Raw genomic sequence first — 16,922 nt, forward strand, 5'->3', positions numbered from 1 at the left:
AGGCTGGCTTTGAACTTGGGATCCTTCTGCCTCAGCCTCCAAATCTCTGGGATTATAGGCTGGGCCACAGCCTTTCTTATTCTAAACACGCATTGAAGTCTACAAAGGTCCCTGTGGACTGTGAGCCCAGCAGGGTGTGGAGGTCTGTTTTGGGCTGGGTCGGGTTAGGAAACGTTCCATTCCTAAAGAATGACAGCGTCCTCATTCCTGGTCCATAGAGCCATGTGGAGTGTCTTCTGTACAGTGATTCTCACGCTCACTGACATTTCAATGCTAGAAGACAGTGTCCTACACTACCACGGGCCTGGCCCCTTTCTCCCTTATCTTTCCTTCCTTCTTTCCCTCTTATCTTTCTGCCTTTTAAATAAATTGAGGATTTGAGATCCAGATTATCCTGGATTATCCAGCTGGACCCTAAATGTCCTCTCAAGTGTCCTTCCTGAGACAGGCAGAGGGAGATGAGACCCAGAGGAGTCCCCCTGTGAAGAGGGAGCAGAGATTGGGGGGCGTGGGCACAAGGCCAGAGGCTAGAGGAGGCTGGCACAACCCATGGAGCCTCCGGGAAGCCAGAGCCAGGCTCTGCCAACACCTTGATTCCAACTCAGTGATCTTCTGATTTCCGACTGCTGGCCTTTGGAATGTGTGGTTTCAAGCCAACAAGTGTGGGCTTTGCTTTGTTTGCAGTGCTTGGGATTGAATGCAGGGCCTGACACGTGTGAGGCAAGCACTCCACCACTGAGCCACATCCCTAGCCCTTTTTTTAAATTTTTTTTCATTTTTCCTTTTTTTAAATTTTGAGACAGGGTCTCATGAAGTTGCCAGGCTGGCCTTGAACTTGCCATCCTCCTGCCTCAGCCTCCCAAGTAGCCAGGATTGTAGCTACTCAGACATGCACCACCGGACCCAGCTGAGTGTGTGGTTCTAAGCCAACAAGTATGTGGAAATATGTTGTAGTAATTTGATAATTTGGGAAATTCTTGGCCTATCCAGATGGCAGAAGATGGCAACATTAGGAAATTCACAGTTAGGAAAGCGGGTTCTTGAGGTAAAGCCAAAGTCAGGGGACCTATGGAGGTGCGGAAGAGGTGGGCCGAGACAGGGGCTGCAGGAAGCAGGCGAAGTTGCCTGAATCTAGAAAACTCAGCATCATAGGAGGAGGTATCATGGAACAGGTGACCCAGCAGGGTCAGGAGGAGGTGGCTCAGGACAGGAGGGAGACCCAGGGATGTAAATAGAAACCAGGGAGCCACAAGCCTCTTCAGTCCTGGCAGACCCACACTGAGCTCCTTGGGAGAGGCACTTGGGGCTGCAGTGACCCTGGGGGAGGCCAGTACCCAACCAAGGCCTGAAGGACTCTGGACTCAGAGGGAGGCCCCCAGGCCTGTGACCTGTGACCTCTAGCCTACCTGCCATCAAAGGCAGGGGGTCCCATTCCTGAGAGGTAACTGAGAGTCATGGGAAGGGAGCAGGGGGTGGTCTTCCCTCCAGCCCAAGGTCTGGGCCACCAAGTCCTGTCGATAGAGATGCACACTTCCTTCCAGACCTCTGACCCAACCTTCTGAGAATCAGGCTCCAGAGGGACGGCCGCACCCAACAGCTTGGCACCCCACACTGCATGCTCCCCACCCTCCCTGCCCTCACCCCATCGGCCCCGGTGGGCTTCTCGTCCTTAGGTGGACAGGTGTCCCTGGGGCCCCCACCCTGGTCCTCACTGCCCAGCACAGCCTTGCTTTCCCCCCGCCCCAGAGTGGAGGCTCAGCCACCGACATTGCCCCCGTCTGAAATAGAACCTTGGGGCCAAGGAACAGCCTGAGCTGGGGCTTCTGACCTTTCTCCACCTCTGGGATAAGGAGCGGGCAGAAGGGCTGCCATCCCCTTGGGGTACCTAAGGGGACTCCAGGCAGAAGCCCAAGTGCCACGATTCTGCAGCCAGGGACACCATCTTGGATACCTGGTCTTCCAACCCTCTGGCATCTATGACCTTGTTCCCTTGTTCTCCTGGTCTGGCATGAGCTCCCAGGGCACAGGGGAGAACCAGCCCTGTACTCTCACCCAAGCCACCTTGCATGGTGCCCAGCAGAGGCCCAGCCAAGGGCCCAGAGAGCAGCAAGTCAGAGGGCTATCCAGGAGTGACTGTGATGGACGTGCCGCGAGCCATCTGTGGGCTGTGTGTGAGAGTTATGCACACTGGAGTGATATGAGGGGACAGGTCTGGCGTTGCTCGCTGATTGGGCTGTGCCACATAAGTGTGCCTTTCCTCTCACTCCGCCTGTGATCCCGCACAGCACCTGAGATGGGTGTGACTTGCCATGATGGCAACCAATCTGCTGACCACAAGACATCACCGAGCAAGACTCCACCTGCCTTATTTGATGAAGAACATTCCATCAAAGCTCCTTTGTGTGTCCCCACTATAAAAATAAAGAGATTCTGAGTTCACACTCTCTTCCCAGCGCTGTCCAGCATGGAAACTGACCCTTAAGGTCGCAGGGCAGTCCCACCCTCAATCGGAGAAACTCATGTCGTGTGTTACATGATTTCTTCACCGTTTTCTTAGTTTAGTGCTGAGCCGGCCCCTTTGATCCCAGCTCATCTCCCAGCACAGGCAGCTGGCAAGAAATGAGCCCCTTTCCTGGGCTACCTGGCAGGGCTTCAGGCAGGAGAGGGGCAGAGTTGAGAGGAACAGATGTCTTGTCCAGTACCAGGGCCATGCCAGGCAGAGGTCCCCTGACCAGGCTGCAGGAAAGCCCAGCAGCCACCTACCATCCCCGCAGAATGGAAGGCCCTCTGCTGACCTTGCTCGGAGCTGTGGCCTCCAGTCCCCTGTGCCCCTGGTTCCTGTAGGCCCTTTTACCTGCACAGACATCCAGGCTGTAGAGCAAAAGGCAGGAGCACCCCTCTAGGGGGCAGCCTGGGCCAAGTACCTGAGGACCAGCACCAGCGGGGGAGGTCCAGCTCTCGAGCAGCAGGGCCTGCTGCCCTGTCCAATGGGATCCAGGGCCTCCCTGGAGGGGGGAAGTCCAGTGTGCATATTGAAGGTTTAGGAGGGGCTACCTTTCAGAGTCCCCATAGGTGGGGTCCCCATCCAGTGGAAGGGGCAGGAACCCAGAGGTCCTAGAGTGAGCCCAGGGGTGAGAGATGAGCAGGGGACTAGAAAGCCACTTCTGGAAATGGAAGACTGCAGCCAGATCCCTGGGGGGCAAGCACCTCACATGGAACAGTCATGCCCATCCTGGGCTGTCTGGGAGCAGGGTGTCACTGGACCTGCAGTGACCAAAGAGGGCCCCTCCATGGACACCAGGAGTTCCCGGGGCCATGATTAGGCCTCCTAGGGCCTCTTGCCTAGAGGCTCCTCAGGCATGACCCTGCCTCTGGGAAGCCTGCTTCGTCCTGTACTGCCCTTCAGACAGGTCAGAGGGTCTACCTCTGCCCCAGTCACTTCCAGGGCTGAACACTGTCCATGAGCTCCTAGAAACCAGACCAGGGGGTCAGACTGGATTCCTGAGATGCAAGAAGCACCAGGAAACATCTCACTGCCTTCAGGGGTGGATTAGACCTGGGTGGGGCCCTGGGAACAACTAGAGTTCTGGCTTCTGGCCATAGAAAACTCCGGTGTGGACAGTGTTCAAGCTCCTGCTGTTTCTAAGCAGGCCCAGAGCAGGACTTGGGAGGCCCAGGCCTGGCCTTTCCCAGAAGGGTCTTGGCCCCAAAGCTTTTGTATGGCTAGTTGAGGGCCCACCAGGGATGTCTGTGTTTCCTGGAGAGAGACTGGCGGGAGATGGTGGGGGTGGCCCTGCGGGAGCGGCTCAGGGGTCACAGTGGAAACCAGCAGTGGGGCCCAAGGGAGATGGACCAGGGCCTGGCACTCTGTGGGCACCGTGCCACCCACGTAGCACAGACCACTCCCAAAGCCACAGGGCCCACTAACTGCCCCCAGCTCTGAGCCATGTGAGCCCTTGAGTCCCCTCCTTGGCCAGGGGAATGGGGCCCAGTGGGAAGGGAGTGGGTGGTACCTGGAGCCTCCAGTGTTGTGTCCACCCTGGAGCCTTGGAGTCAGTCCTAACCTGAACAGGAGGCCTACACTGTGGGCCTCACTCCATCCCCCAGTGCTGAGCCTCAGAGCCAGCGTGAGGGGAGGTGCCTGTTAATCTGACCCCTTCCCACAGCCCTGCTGGACTCTGACGAGGGTCCCACCCAGACTTTGGGAGCCTTCCTACCTGGTAGGACGCGTTGAATCTCAAATCCCTCAACCGGCCTCTTCACTCCATCCCCGACCTCCAGAGAGGACCAGGACAGATGGCGGGAGGCAGTCGGGGAGGAAGGATGAGATGGCCATCCCCAGGTGTCAGCAAAGACAAAGTCCAACACGAGATGAGGACAGAGATACAGAGACCAGGCCAGGGGACCAGACAGGCCTGAGGCAGCACGGGGAGAGGAGCAGACCCAGCAGGGTTTGTCAGAAACCTAGAGACAACCTCAGCAGGGACACCGGAGTCCCTGTGTGGTCTGTTCTGGCTCCCAGAATAGGCAGAGCCACTCCCTCTGCTGGGAAGGAGCCTGGCGGGTGGGAGGCGGGCAGAGATTTCCTTGCTCCTTGAGGGGCCCAGCTTCAAAGCTGCCTGGGGTCCCTGAGCCGGGCCATCTCCTCTCAAACTCTGTACACCACCCCACCTGGGAGCACTGATCACTCAGCCCCCTGACTTTCAGGGTCTGGAATATTCTACCCAGCAACTCCTCTGTGATTCAGGACACTGCCTCTTGCTTACTTAAAAGTTTGGGGGACTCTGCCGCCCCCACCCTGTCTCCTCTGCATCTGATGGTCACAGAAGACTCTTGAGGACGCCTTGAGTGCTGGGGAGGGAGCCCAGGCCCCGTGCGTGCTGGGCAGGCGCTCCTTCCACTGTGTGCATCCAGCCCCTGAGAACACCAGCCACGGGAATGGCAGGGGTGGAGCCCCTGGGGCTGGAGAGGGGGTGGGAGGTGGGGACAGGCTCTAGTGGCCTCGTCGTCCCCTCAGCTTTGCTCACCTTCACTTCTGCTCTTTCACCATCAGGACCAGCGGGCAGGGCAGGGCCGGAGGCAGTGAGTCCAGCTGGGGTCTCTGGCACTGGGGATGCCGAGGCAGCACCCTTCCCACCAGTTCAGGACCCCCCAAAGCCCCTCTCTTGATCTGCTGATTCAGAGCCCAGACTGGGGGTCCCAAGTAGCAGGTAGGTTAGAGCCAATAAGGGCCCTTCAAGTCCCATGGAGGGCCAGTGAACCCTCAGGGTCAGGCCTCCAGGACAGTCACAGCCCAAATGGTGAGTCCTCTCAGGGGGACACTGCACAGGGCCTGGAACCCATCACTGCCCTCAAGGATGCTGGCCAGCCTCCCTGTGGGGAAACAACTTCCCGCTGGGACAAAACGTGGGTCAGGGATGGTTCTCGGACCTCAGGCCTGGGTCACTGGGTTCCATGGCCCAGAGACAGATAGATGGACAAGGCCAAATATTTGTACTCCCTGTGTCACAAGGGAGCAGAATAGAGCCCACTTTCATGGCCACCCACCAGTCCACCTTGCCTGGGGCTCCCACCAGCTCCCCATGGTCCTCTTATCAGGGCTCCAATGGGAACGGGGACTGAAGCCTCAGCAGCCTCATCTGTGCCCACATGCTGAGCCTGGCATCCCTACCCACTAGGCTCACCCAAGCAGCCCAGGCCCTGGGGGGTGGGCTGCTGTTCTGTCCCCTCCTGAAAAATGGGGAAGGGAATGTGGTGGAGGGGTCTCAAGGTGGGAGCACTCCTGGGCCAGGAGCATTCTTAGGCCAGTCTCTCAGGCATCTCATTCCATACCAGGGTCTGGCCAGGGCTCCTGCGAGGGGCCAGGGTCTGGGCTCAGAGGGCTCAGCAGGAGCCTCATCCTTCTCTGTCTAAAGTGTCTGTGTCCCACTGCCCTGCACTCCCCTGACCCTCACAAGGAACAGAAAGCATCACAGGGCTATGGAAAGGAACCTTCTCCCTTCCAGCAGGTGCAGGGAAAGGGCAGAGCCACCCACAGCCCTCCCTGGACACTAGGTAGGCTGAGGCTCCTGGGGGTCAGAGATGACAGCTTGTCCAGATCGGAGCTCTGACCTCAGACAGGGCCAGTCACATAAAGGGAGAGGGCACAAAGAATGCCCAGAGGGAACCCTTGTCCCTGCCAGACTGTGGCCTCCTGGGAATGTCCCTCCTGTCCCCCTTCCTTGCTGGCCTTCCTTCCCCCCATTTGCATAATCCTGACCAGAGGGAGGAAGGGGCAGGAACCTTGCCAAGCATTTCCACAGGAGTTTCTGGTAATTACCTCACTCTTCCTGGATTTGGCAAAGGCAATGTTACCCCACCCTGTGGGGAGCAGCAGCCAGTGGCCCATAAATGGTTCCCCCAGGCTGGGTTCCTTGTTCTCTCTGCTTCTTTCTTCAACACCTGCCAGGTTTGGCTGCCCTGAAATCATGCCCCTAGTTCTCCTGTATCTGGGCTTCACCCTGCTGGGAGCCCTGCAGACCCAGGCCCAGGATTCTGCTCCAAACCTGATCCCAGCCCCACGTCTCAGCAGGGTCCCCCTGCAGCAGGGCTTTCAGGATGCCCAGGTAAGGAGCCTGGAGGAGCAGCCGCAGGGAGGGCCCAAGGAGGCAGGCACAGAGGGAGGAGAGCTGAACCGTCCAGGGCAGTGCTGGGTGGGGTGGGCGGGAGGGGCTGCAGCATGCCCTGCACCTGGGCTCCCGGAGGAAGCCATGCTAGTCCACCCATCTCCTCCCCACCCAGGGTTGTCTAGACAGATCTTTCCAGGTTCACATCGAGTCTCCCATAATTCCCACTGTCCATGCAAGGTGGGGACATGTGTCCCTCTGCACAGATGGGGAAACTGAGAGTCTCTTGTCCAGGGCCACGCTGTCCCTGCCAACTCAGGGCTAATTCCTCTATCAGGGATCCCTCTGGGTCCTGGAGGCCCCGAGCTCCTGTGGGCTTCTCAGAGCAGACCCAGCCCAGGGCCTTGCTGCCCAGTCAGGGGGACTCTTGGTTCCTAGATGGGCTGCCCAGAGGTGCCGGAAGGGACAGAGAGCGAGGGGTGGCTCCCAGGCCATCCCTGATCTGCCCATCATCAACTCCTTGCAGTTCCAGGGGAAATGGTATGTGGTAGGCCTGGCAGGAAATGCAGTTCAGAGAGAAGAACAGGGCCAGTTTAAGATGTACAGGACCACCTACGACCTGAAGGAGGACCACAGCTACAATGTCACCTCTACTCTGCTCAGGTGAGGCTATGACCTCCCAGGGGGCTGAGAGGCGGACTGATGTCACAGCCAAGGGCCAAGTGGGGCTGAGGGGCTCTTCATGGCTCCCACACTGACTCTCCCCCTCCGTCGCCCTCGCTGCTCAGGACAGACATGCATGGAGGGCGGGAGGGAGAGACACACACCATCAGTGGAAACAAGACGGAGAAAGTAGTGTTAAAAGTGGGAGGAGAGAAACTGAACTCAGCTGGGACCCCACCAGGGCCTCCGTCCAGGGCCTCTAGGGAGGTGACTGTCAAGGACCCACGCTGCCTCAGATGGAGATGTGTGGGCCCTGAGTCAGAACTGTGCCTCAGGAACCACAAGCCACCTGCTTGGCCACCCCAGCAGGGGGCTGGTGAGCAGCCAAGGGGAGGGGAGCACTCTCAGCTAGTTTCTGGGGCACCTCACCTTGTGCCTGGGACTGCCTGAGACACCCTGGGACTGCCTGGGAGGGGTGTCTCCCCACAAGGGCCAGAATCAGAGCTCAGTGGCAGCAGGGAAGAAATAGTGGGGTGCTCCAGAGAGGTGGGGAGAGCAGTGAGGGTGCGGTCAAGGTGGGAGGTTGGGGCTTGGAACAGGGAGCAGGGCGTACCATCAGCTCCGGATTTCTGACTATGGTGACAGGAGGGATTGGAGCTGGAGCATCTGAGGAACAAGGGGCAGAAGAAAAGCTGGTTTGGGGAGCTCAGCTCTGGGGTTCCAGAAGGCAGGGTGGGACTCAGGGAATGGGGCAGGTTTGGCCCAAGAGCTAGGGGAGTGCTGGCATAGAGCAGGGGGTAAGTACCTGGGGCAGGGGACTGTGTGGAGACTGTGTCCCTTCTCAGCTGGAGGAGGGACAGGGGCTGCTGAAGGAATGTCTGAGCAGGGTCAAGTGGCTCCTTGCAGCAGACCAGGCAGGGACATATAGGCTCTGAGTGGAAGGCCCAGGTCCATCTGAGCTGGGCAGGGTGGGGACTCCTGCCATAGTGGAACTTGACCTGAGACATCAGAATTCTGCTGCATCCCTGGTCCCTCCTCAGTTAGCCTGGGAGATCAAGTTGCATCATCTCCATGCTGAACCCCCATCTCTCTCCCACAGGGACCAGGGCTGTGACCACTGGACCAGAACTTTTGTCCCAACTTCCCCACCTGGCCGGTTCACCCTGGGAAACATTTGCAGTGAGTCCTGAGTGGGTCCTGAGATGGGGCCTTGGGGTTGGGGTTCCAGGGTGCAGTGTCCTCCTGGAAGGGTCCTCCCTGACCTTCCACATGGATGCTCCCCTGTGGGGAAAAGCCCATGAGCAGTTGAGGAGAAAGGGGACGGCCCCCTCCTCCTGGCCAGGGTAGGGTCCATCCTTTGCTGTCTATACCTACAGGTTATCCCAAAATACAGAGTTACATTGTGCAGGTGGCAGCCACCAACTACAACCAGTTTGCCATGGTGTACTTCAAGAAAGTTTCTGAAAACAGGGAATACTTCAAGATCACCCTCTATGGTGGGTCCTCACCCAATCCCCTCTGGGACCCAGATCCTGGTCATGCCCTGGGGCAGGGGATCCCATTCCCTTAGACCTCAAAGTCTTCTCCAGCTCCAACACCCCTCAGGGAAGAGGTCTTTCTGCACACCCTCCATGGAAAAGGGTTTGGGTCTTGTTCATTAGCTCAACAATATTTATGGAGTGTCTTCCTGTTGGCCACTCACTGGCCATCTTGGTCACAGGGAGAACCAAGGAGCTGACCTCTAAACCGAAGGAGAGGTTCGTCCGCCTTGCCAAATCTCTGGGCCTCACTGATGACCACATCATCTTCCCTGTCCGCATAGGTAACAGCCAGCTAGGGTGAAGGGAAGGGGACACGGGGACTTTCTAGGCCTTGGGAGCCACTTTAGGTTCAGGAAGATCCAACCCCTTCCTGGGGTCTGTGGAGTCCCATCCCCAAGCACTCCCCCCTGTCAGTTTAGGTGGGGACTTCCCAGAGGAGAATTTCAGGCCCAGGCCCATGTTTCCTCAGATCACTTTCCTGAGCCACCTCCTCCCCACACTCCTTGTCCTGGGCCACCTCCTCTGCATACCCTGGGCCTTGCTATCTTGGGCCATCTCCCCCTCCCCCCAGGGAGGGACTTAAGAGATGTCCTGTATTTCAAGTGGCCTCTTCCAGCCAGGCCACTCTGGGCCATGGGCTAAGGGGTTGCCAGGTTCAGCAGGTGAACAGGAGGCCTGAGCAGTCATGAGGCCCAGTCCCTAGGGGCAGCCCACCCCAGGCCTTTCTCTTACACCTTTAGCCCCATCTTGGGTCCTCCTACTGCCCCAACCCTGAATCACCAGATCTTCTGCAGCTGGGCCAGAGTGGGCCTGAGGTGGCCCAGGGGTAGTGCAGGGGTCCTTGGCAGTCAGAGAGATATCACACGTGCACACACAAACATGGACTTTCTCCCCCACAGATCAGTGCATTGACAACTGAACCAGCCGTGAGGATGTCTGCTCGGGGGGGTCTACAGGAGGCCGGGGTGCAGAGGGAAGGAGGTCTCAGGCCTACCTTTGCTCCTCTCGCTGTTCCTGGAAACACAGCTATCTTCACTTTGATGTCCTCTCTCAAGTGCCTCCTGCTTTCCAACCCCTGTCCTTTCTGTAATCTCTGCTGTGTTACCTGACTGCCCCACCAGCCACAATGCCAGGTTCAGAGCTGGGAGACCCTTCTCATGGTACAGTACTACCCTGAAAGCCTCTGATAAAGCCCTCCTTGTCTGCTAAATAAACCCATGCCACCAGTCCCCGAGTCTGTGCTCCCTGAACCCTGGTGGGAGGGAGGGCAAAGTGTGGCCTCACACCAGCATGAATCCAGGGATGGAGTCTCCAGAACCCAACCTGAAGTTAGGGTTACAGAGAGACCACATAAAGGGAAGACTTTAGAACTCATGCCTCTCCCTCCCACCATTATCATCCCTGCCAACCGCCCTGAGTCCTCTTCCATAGAACAAAATCGGGCTTAGCCAGGAACAGTGGTACATGCCTGTAATCCCAGTGGCTTGGGAGACTGAGGTTGGAAGACTGGAAGATTACAAGTTCAAAGCCAGCCTCAGCAACTTTCAAGAACTTAAGCAACTTGGCGAGACCTTGTCTCTAAATAAAATACAAAAAAAAGAGCTGGTGATGTGGCCCAGTAGTTAAGCACCTTGGGTTCAATCCTTGGTACCCACCCCCCCAAAACTGGGCTTATTCCTGCTTTGATTGGGCATGCCTGGTCACCTACAGAGAAGCACAGCCTTCACAAGCCCTTGCTCACAAGGGCTGCCTGAGCCAACAGAAGCACTGATGGCACCACACCTCATGCCCATACTAAATCATTGGTAACAGGCCTCACAGCACTGGCCGCAATAGGGCCAGGGAGCTGAAGGGGCCTGGAATGGTTGTAAGATGCATCTATCCTGACTCACCAGGCCCCTGTGGATTATGGAGGCTGCATCCAGGACAGGGGTGCACAGAAGAAAGGGATGGGTGCATCCTACCTAGTTTGAGGGCAATTCCAGGCAGAGGGTGAGTAAGGGTATAACCCTGGACCCCTGCCAGACTCATAGGTGGGGACTGTGTTCATGCTGACCCAGTTTAGAGGGCTGCCCCTCACCCCCACACACCCTATGACCTCCAGCCACCTGAGGGGACATTCTGAAGCCTCAGGAGGGTGAGTTGAGGCAAAGAGGGGATAAGCTGCCAGGGATCCTGCCTACTAGGAGTAGGCTTTAAGGCCCCAGACTGGCACCCATCATATGGCTGGGCCTGAGCCAGGCCTGACAAGCCCCTGTCTCCTCACTTGTCACAGATGTAGCCTCTCCACGTCCGCATCATATACAAGAACATACCCTTCCTGCCTCTCTTCTCCCCATGCATGGTCAGAGGCCTGAGTGGGTGGGACTCTGAAGAAGCCAGGCTGCCCACCCACAGACACACAGTGAAACCAAGACAAACCTTGTCCTGGCTGGGGGTAGGAAGCTATGGAGTGATGATTAACCCAGCCTTGGCTCCCCAGGAAGCAGGACAGGTCCACAGATTGTGTCACAAGTCTGGGCCAGACTCCTTGAACAGACCAGGTTGGTACAGGCTGGGCTTCTAATGAGGGATGAGAACTGTGCCCAAGTCTAGAATGGCTTCTGGCAGAGAAGGGTACCTGGGGGGCTACTGGCCAAAGCTCTCTAGCTGGCTGAGGAGACTGAATCTGCATGCGGCACGCCTAACCTCTGGACTCCAGTTCCTTACCTTGGCCCAAGTGAGGTAACTTCCCATTGTCCCCTGCTCCTGCTGGGCCTTTCAGGATACACTCTCAGGCCCCTCCTGGGTCACTGGAGGCATGAGTTTCCTATTGCCACTGTAACAAATTGCCACAAACTGTTGGCTTTGTGCCTTCTGGTTTAGTTCTGAGGACAAGGTTTGTCTTGGTTTCACTGGGATAAAAGCAGAGTGTGAGCAGGGCTGTTCCCTCCCGCGCTCGGAAGAATCCACTTCCCTGCTCTTTGCAGCCAGAGCTGCCCAGGTGCAATCCTTGGCTAGGGCTCCTTCCTTTTTCTTCAAAGAGAGAGACAAATCCCTGTCTCTGGTCTTCCTCTTCTATCAAGGAGGACCAACTGGTCGGAATGAAAGACCTCTGAACTTCTCTGGGTACTGATTCTGTGGACCCCACTGCCACTCAGCCTGGTTTCTGGGAGAAGAAGGCAGGACGGCTAAGTACAAGTTAGTGGTGGCCCATATAGCAGCATTCACTACACCTCCCCTTACCTCAGGTGAAATGGTGAAGGTGGCTTCAGGGATAGGAGAGTTTTCCACCCAATGTCACCATCTGGGACATCCAGCATGAGATCAGGACCAGGCTGCAGTAGCCATAGGTCCTCCTGGCCACTACAGCTGCAGGAGTAGAAGTGAGCCCATCTCCCTTGGGACATGGGCTTACAGCTCAGTTGGACTCTTGGCCAGGGCACATCTCTGGGTCCAATGCAGGAGCGACACTTGCTGGCCCGATGACTTTCTGCAGGAGGTGGGCAGCAAACCTTTTCCTTATGAACATGACAAGTCCTGGGGGCCACAATCAGGAGGAGTCTCCCACTCCTCCCCACCACTGCCCCAGTTATGCGGCTCTTCTTGAAACGGGACTGTGTCTACCTCTGGTCCAGAGCTGGAGCCCATACTGGTTTCGACGCACAAGATGTAATTATTGAGAGCCCGAAGAGAAATGCCAAAGACCGGGAGGACCAGGACAGAACAGGGGTGTGGGTCGTTTCCGCAGGGACTGGGTGAAGGGCAGGAGGTGGACCCTCCATGACTCTGGGGGATTGCGAACAGGAATTTCCCAAAGTCACAGGAGGCCTCGGAAACTCCGTGTCTGAGGGCGGAAGCAGCAGGATGGGGCGTAGTGGGGGGTCCCACACTGCCCCGCCCCTCTATGGGGCTCGCTCGGGCTCGCAGGCCCTCGGCCGCGAGCCCGGACCTCCACCGCTGGGGCTTCCCCGCGGGCAGCAGGCCCCGCCCAGCGGGCAGTGGGCGGAGCTCGACTGTGAGGCGGGGCGCCGGCGGGGCCTGGGTCGAGGGGCGGAATCTGCCTGCGGGGCGGGGCGGGATGGAGTTTGGGCCGCGTGGCTCCGCCCCAGGGCGGGGCCCAGCCGCCATCCGCAGCTGCGTTCCACCCTTCCGGCCCCGCGTTCTACCAGCTGCTCCTACTTTCTGCCCGTCGCCCGCTGGAGGCGGACCGCCGCCGTGTTCCTTCCTCGCGCGGCCCCAGCGGCGCCCAAGCCCGCAATGTCCGGCCCCAACGGGGACCTGGGCATGCCGGTGGAGGCGGGCGCGGAAGGCGAGGAGGATGGCTTCGGGGAAGCAGGTGATCCAGGGGGCTGCAGGGACGGCCTTTGCTTTTCCAGGGGTGCTCTCCTGGGAGCGGGCACCGGTCGGGGACGGGGCTTTGAAGGGTCAGAAGAGCCCGCCCCACCCGGCCCTGGGTGAATCCCGAACTACAGGCGCCGGCTCGGAGGTGCAGGGCGAGCACAGTGAACGGATCCCTGGGAACCGCAGCATTGGGGGAACCGTGGGCAACCAGCCCCGTTTTACAGATGGGGAAACGGAGGCAACTTGAGGGGCTCGCCCATTTGGAATTTGCTCCAGCCACTTCCTTCGCCCCCGGGGGCGGGGCCGAGTTTGGCGATTTTGGCTCTACCGGAGCAACTCATTGGGGCTTTGCTGAGTCAGGACCCCCAGCCATCTGGCTTTGCTGGGGTAACCTGCCTCCACAGCATCCTGTTGTGTGCAGAGCACTGTGGGAGGGCCGAAGAATCATCAGTCCAGGGCTGTTTCCCCCTCTATAAGGTAAGAATAATGATTCAGTGTCGCCTGCATTGAGATGGGTCAGGAGTAAAGGAAAAATTGAATGGAAAATGCTTAGCGCTTTCCAGAAGGCAGGTATTCATTCAGTAAGTGGTTAGTATGGTCGTTTTCTTTAGTGTAGTAAGGATTGGTGTATTAACATGATTTTGTAAATGTGGGGTAAGGATGGATTATGCTTTTTGTTTCTGTTAACAGCTTTATTGAGCTATAATTCACATACTGTACAGTTTTAGGATTTTAGTATATTCACATAGTTGTGCATTGATCACAATAGCTTAGAACATTTTAATCACCTAGGGTCTTCTTTTAACAAAGGTACAAGGCCTTTCACTTAGGGGACAAGCATTGGGCTACTAGGCTTGCACTGTTGACCAAACAGTGTGGTTACTGCTGGTAGCCCTGTTGGGGGCATCAGGAAGGGCCTCCCAGAGATTACATTTAAGTGAATGTTGGCAGATTCACAGGACAGTGGGGAGAAGCCAAGTCCTGAAAGACTTCTAAGTACCCTTGATACAGATAGCTGGCCTGGAGTGGTGTGGAGACACCCACCTCCCCCATTCCTTTTTCCAGTTTGTCTCTGACACAGTGCAAAATATTTATGGTAATGACTGCCTGTGGCCAGACCCTATCTGAGCTTTTTTTGTGTGTGCTCTGCAGGGGGAGTCAGACCCAGGACCTCATGCATGCTATACAAGCACTCTTGTGGCTGAGCTCTTGATACATTTGAAAACTTGTTTCTTAGCCCCTTTTCCAGAAGGGAACTGTAGTGACTGCAGTAACCCAGAGAGCTGGAACTCAGACCCAAGGGCCCTGATCCCCAAGTCAGAGCTTCAGTGGTCACCAACCAGCTGTACGACCCTTGGCTGGTTCCTTTCTTCTGAGGCTTCCGTTTCCCCATCTGTACCATGAGTGGAATGGACTTTAAGATCAGCAGATTCCCAGGACTCTTTGTCTCTGAGGGGTGCCCATTTGCAAGAATGCAGGCACATTTGCACCCCCAGTCCAGACCTCCTGGGCCCTGGCCTTTTCCATCACCACCAGCCGCTTCTCCTCTGGTCCCAGACTGGCAGCTGAGTGCATCTGAGTCATGGGCTGGCTCAGAACTGGGTCCCGCAGTGGGCACACGCCCAGACCTTGGGTCCTCAGGGACACTGTGTTGCAGAGAGGCCAGTCAAGAGTGGCAGTAGAGGAGTGAGTGCCAGGTTCTAGTGGAGACTAGGGAAGACATCTGGGAGGCTGCATTTTGAGCTGGTCCTTGAAGGGTTGTTGAGGCTGAAGCATTGTAGGTGACAGAGACAGTTGAGCAAAGGCAGAGGTGGGATCAGAGCTTCTTCCACTCACTCATTCATTCATTCAACGAACGCCCACTTTGTCAGTGAGGGCACTGGGAAGACAACAGCAAACACAAGACCAGTCACCTCTCAAGGAGCTTTATTTGAGTGGGCGACACCCACCACACAAAATAATCACAGCAGTCAGTCCTGAGGGGAGGCCATGGAAGTGAGCAGAGGCAGGCTGGGGGATCAGGACAGAGGACTGATCTGGTCTGGGACACTGGGAAGAGTCCCTGTGGTGTCATCCATACTGAGTCTTCAAGGGTGAGTGGGACTCATCAGGGAGAAGAGGAAAGGAAGACAGGAGGAACCCACACACCCCAGACAGGGGCACAGCACATTCAAAGGGCTTGAGGTGAGAGGATAGGAGAAGACTTGGGAGACGGGGCTAGAGAGAGGAGCAGGGGCTGGGCCCCATTCCAGAGCCTGGGAGAGTCCACTGGGTGTTGTCCTGAAGGCAGAGGGAGACAGGGAAGGGCTAGAGAATAGGGCCTGCCTGGGACAGAGGCGTTGGTTGCTCTAATCAGGAATGTGGGCTCTAGGCAGCTGCTGAAGGAAGGGTAAAGGATGCTTGGTACCGGGCAGGAGCTCCCAGGCAGGACACGGGCTGACTGCCCTGCGACCACCCTAACCCTAGAAAGAAAGTTGTTGCGCTAAGGTTTTATCTCTTCAAAGCCTCTTTCGGGCTGTCTACCCATTTCCAGATAGTGACACTGAGGCTCAGAAGTAGGGACTTGCCCCAAGCCCTTTTGGAGTCAGCTGGGGGACAGTGGGGTGTGAGTGCTGAGGAAACACAGGAACTTGGCTGTTTTCCCCCTTCTTCCAAGAGTATGCGGCCATCAACTCCATGTTGGACCAGATCAACTCCTGTCTAGACCACCTGGAGGAGAAGAACGACCACCTCCATGCCCGCCTTCAGGAGCTGCTGGAGTCCAACCGGCAGACGCGCCTTGAGTTCCAGCAGCAGCTCAGGGAGACCCCTGGTGATGCCAGCCTCTAGGCTGCACGCGCCCCGCCAGGCCCCAGCCCTGCCTCTCTGGGCCAGACCAGCCGAGCACTCACCACCTGGCTTAGACACCTTCTCACGGTCTGGCCTTTGGGTCTCCTGGTGGGTCTGTCACTGGGCCAGCCCCCACTGCCCAGCATCCTTCCTGGGGCCAAGTGGGGACCTGCAACCCCACCACTTGCCTGCCTGCCCAGCTCCTGAGTCCTCCACTCCTCCCAGGACCAAGGGTCCACATTAAACGGGTCCCCCATACCACTGTGCCCCTCTTCTCTGTGTGCTGGGATGAGGACTCCAGTGGCCACTGGAGGGGAGTGGGGTGGTCAAGGCGTCTGGGCACATCTGCCAGGGGTGGGGTTTGTGGCCATCTTGGACTGGAGGGTGCAGTGAGGTTGGGGCCTCCTCCCTACTTGGTGTGTCCCTCCCTGGCCAGCAGCTGCTTCCCAGCCTGGCTGACATGCAGTGGTGGCCCAGTGGTCCAATGGTGCTGGACATGCCCTATGGCCCTGTGGCATGCACTCAGTCTCCCAGGGTACCGGGGCCTTTAACAAGACAGCTGAGACCAAGACAGGCTGCGTGACCTTGGCATTGTCCTGCTCCTGGCCTGAGTCTCCCCAGCCGGCCACTAGCAGGCTGGACTGGTTGCCTGTCTCTAAGGGTCTTCTTAAGAGAGAAGACAACAGAACTCAGGAGCCGGTGTGGTGTGGGTCCCCTCTTGATGGTCCTGCTAGTGCTGCCTGGCTGGAGGCCGCAGCCCTGCTGAGGAACCAGGAACTCAGAGCCACAGTGCCTGAGGGGCAAGGACCCCCACACCTGCACCTCAGCTCCCACAAGGTCCAGCTAGAGAGGCCAGCATGGGCATCAAGCGCACACCTGGTCAAATCCTGGCCACTTGCCAGCTCTGTGACCTTTGGCAAGTCACTTGACCTTGCTAGGCCTCAGTTTCTTCATCTGTAAT

At 57.5% G+C, this 16,922-nt stretch overlaps 2 protein-coding genes across 2 annotated transcripts; both read left to right on the forward strand.

Moving 5' to 3' along the window:
• Positions 1–6,465: 6,465 nt before the first annotated feature.
• LOC308659013 (neutrophil gelatinase-associated lipocalin-like) lies at positions 6,466–9,969 on the forward strand. Its single transcript, XM_081312025.1, has 6 exons — positions 6,466–6,605; positions 7,132–7,268; positions 8,368–8,447; positions 8,645–8,764; positions 8,989–9,090; positions 9,709–9,969. The coding sequence occupies exons 1-6, from the start codon at positions 6,468–6,470 to the stop codon at positions 9,726–9,728; spliced, it is 597 nt and encodes a 198-aa protein (XP_081168151.1). The 5' UTR covers positions 6,466–6,467; the 3' UTR covers positions 9,729–9,969.
• Positions 9,970–12,966: 2,997 nt separating this feature from the next.
• On the forward strand, positions 12,967–16,219 carry LOC308657674 (bublin coiled-coil protein-like). Its single transcript, XM_081309591.1, has 2 exons — positions 12,967–13,127; positions 15,789–16,219. Exons 1-2 carry the CDS (start codon positions 13,049–13,051, stop codon positions 15,959–15,961), a joined length of 252 nt encoding a protein of 83 aa, XP_081165717.1. The 5' UTR covers positions 12,967–13,048; the 3' UTR covers positions 15,962–16,219.
• Positions 16,220–16,922: the final 703 nt, after the last annotated feature.

The sequence above is a fragment of the Spermophilus citellus genome (assembly GCF_964194105.1).
Source record: "Spermophilus citellus genome assembly, chromosome: 10".
In the NCBI taxonomy this organism is placed as follows: domain Eukaryota; kingdom Metazoa; phylum Chordata; class Mammalia; order Rodentia; family Sciuridae; genus Spermophilus; species Spermophilus citellus.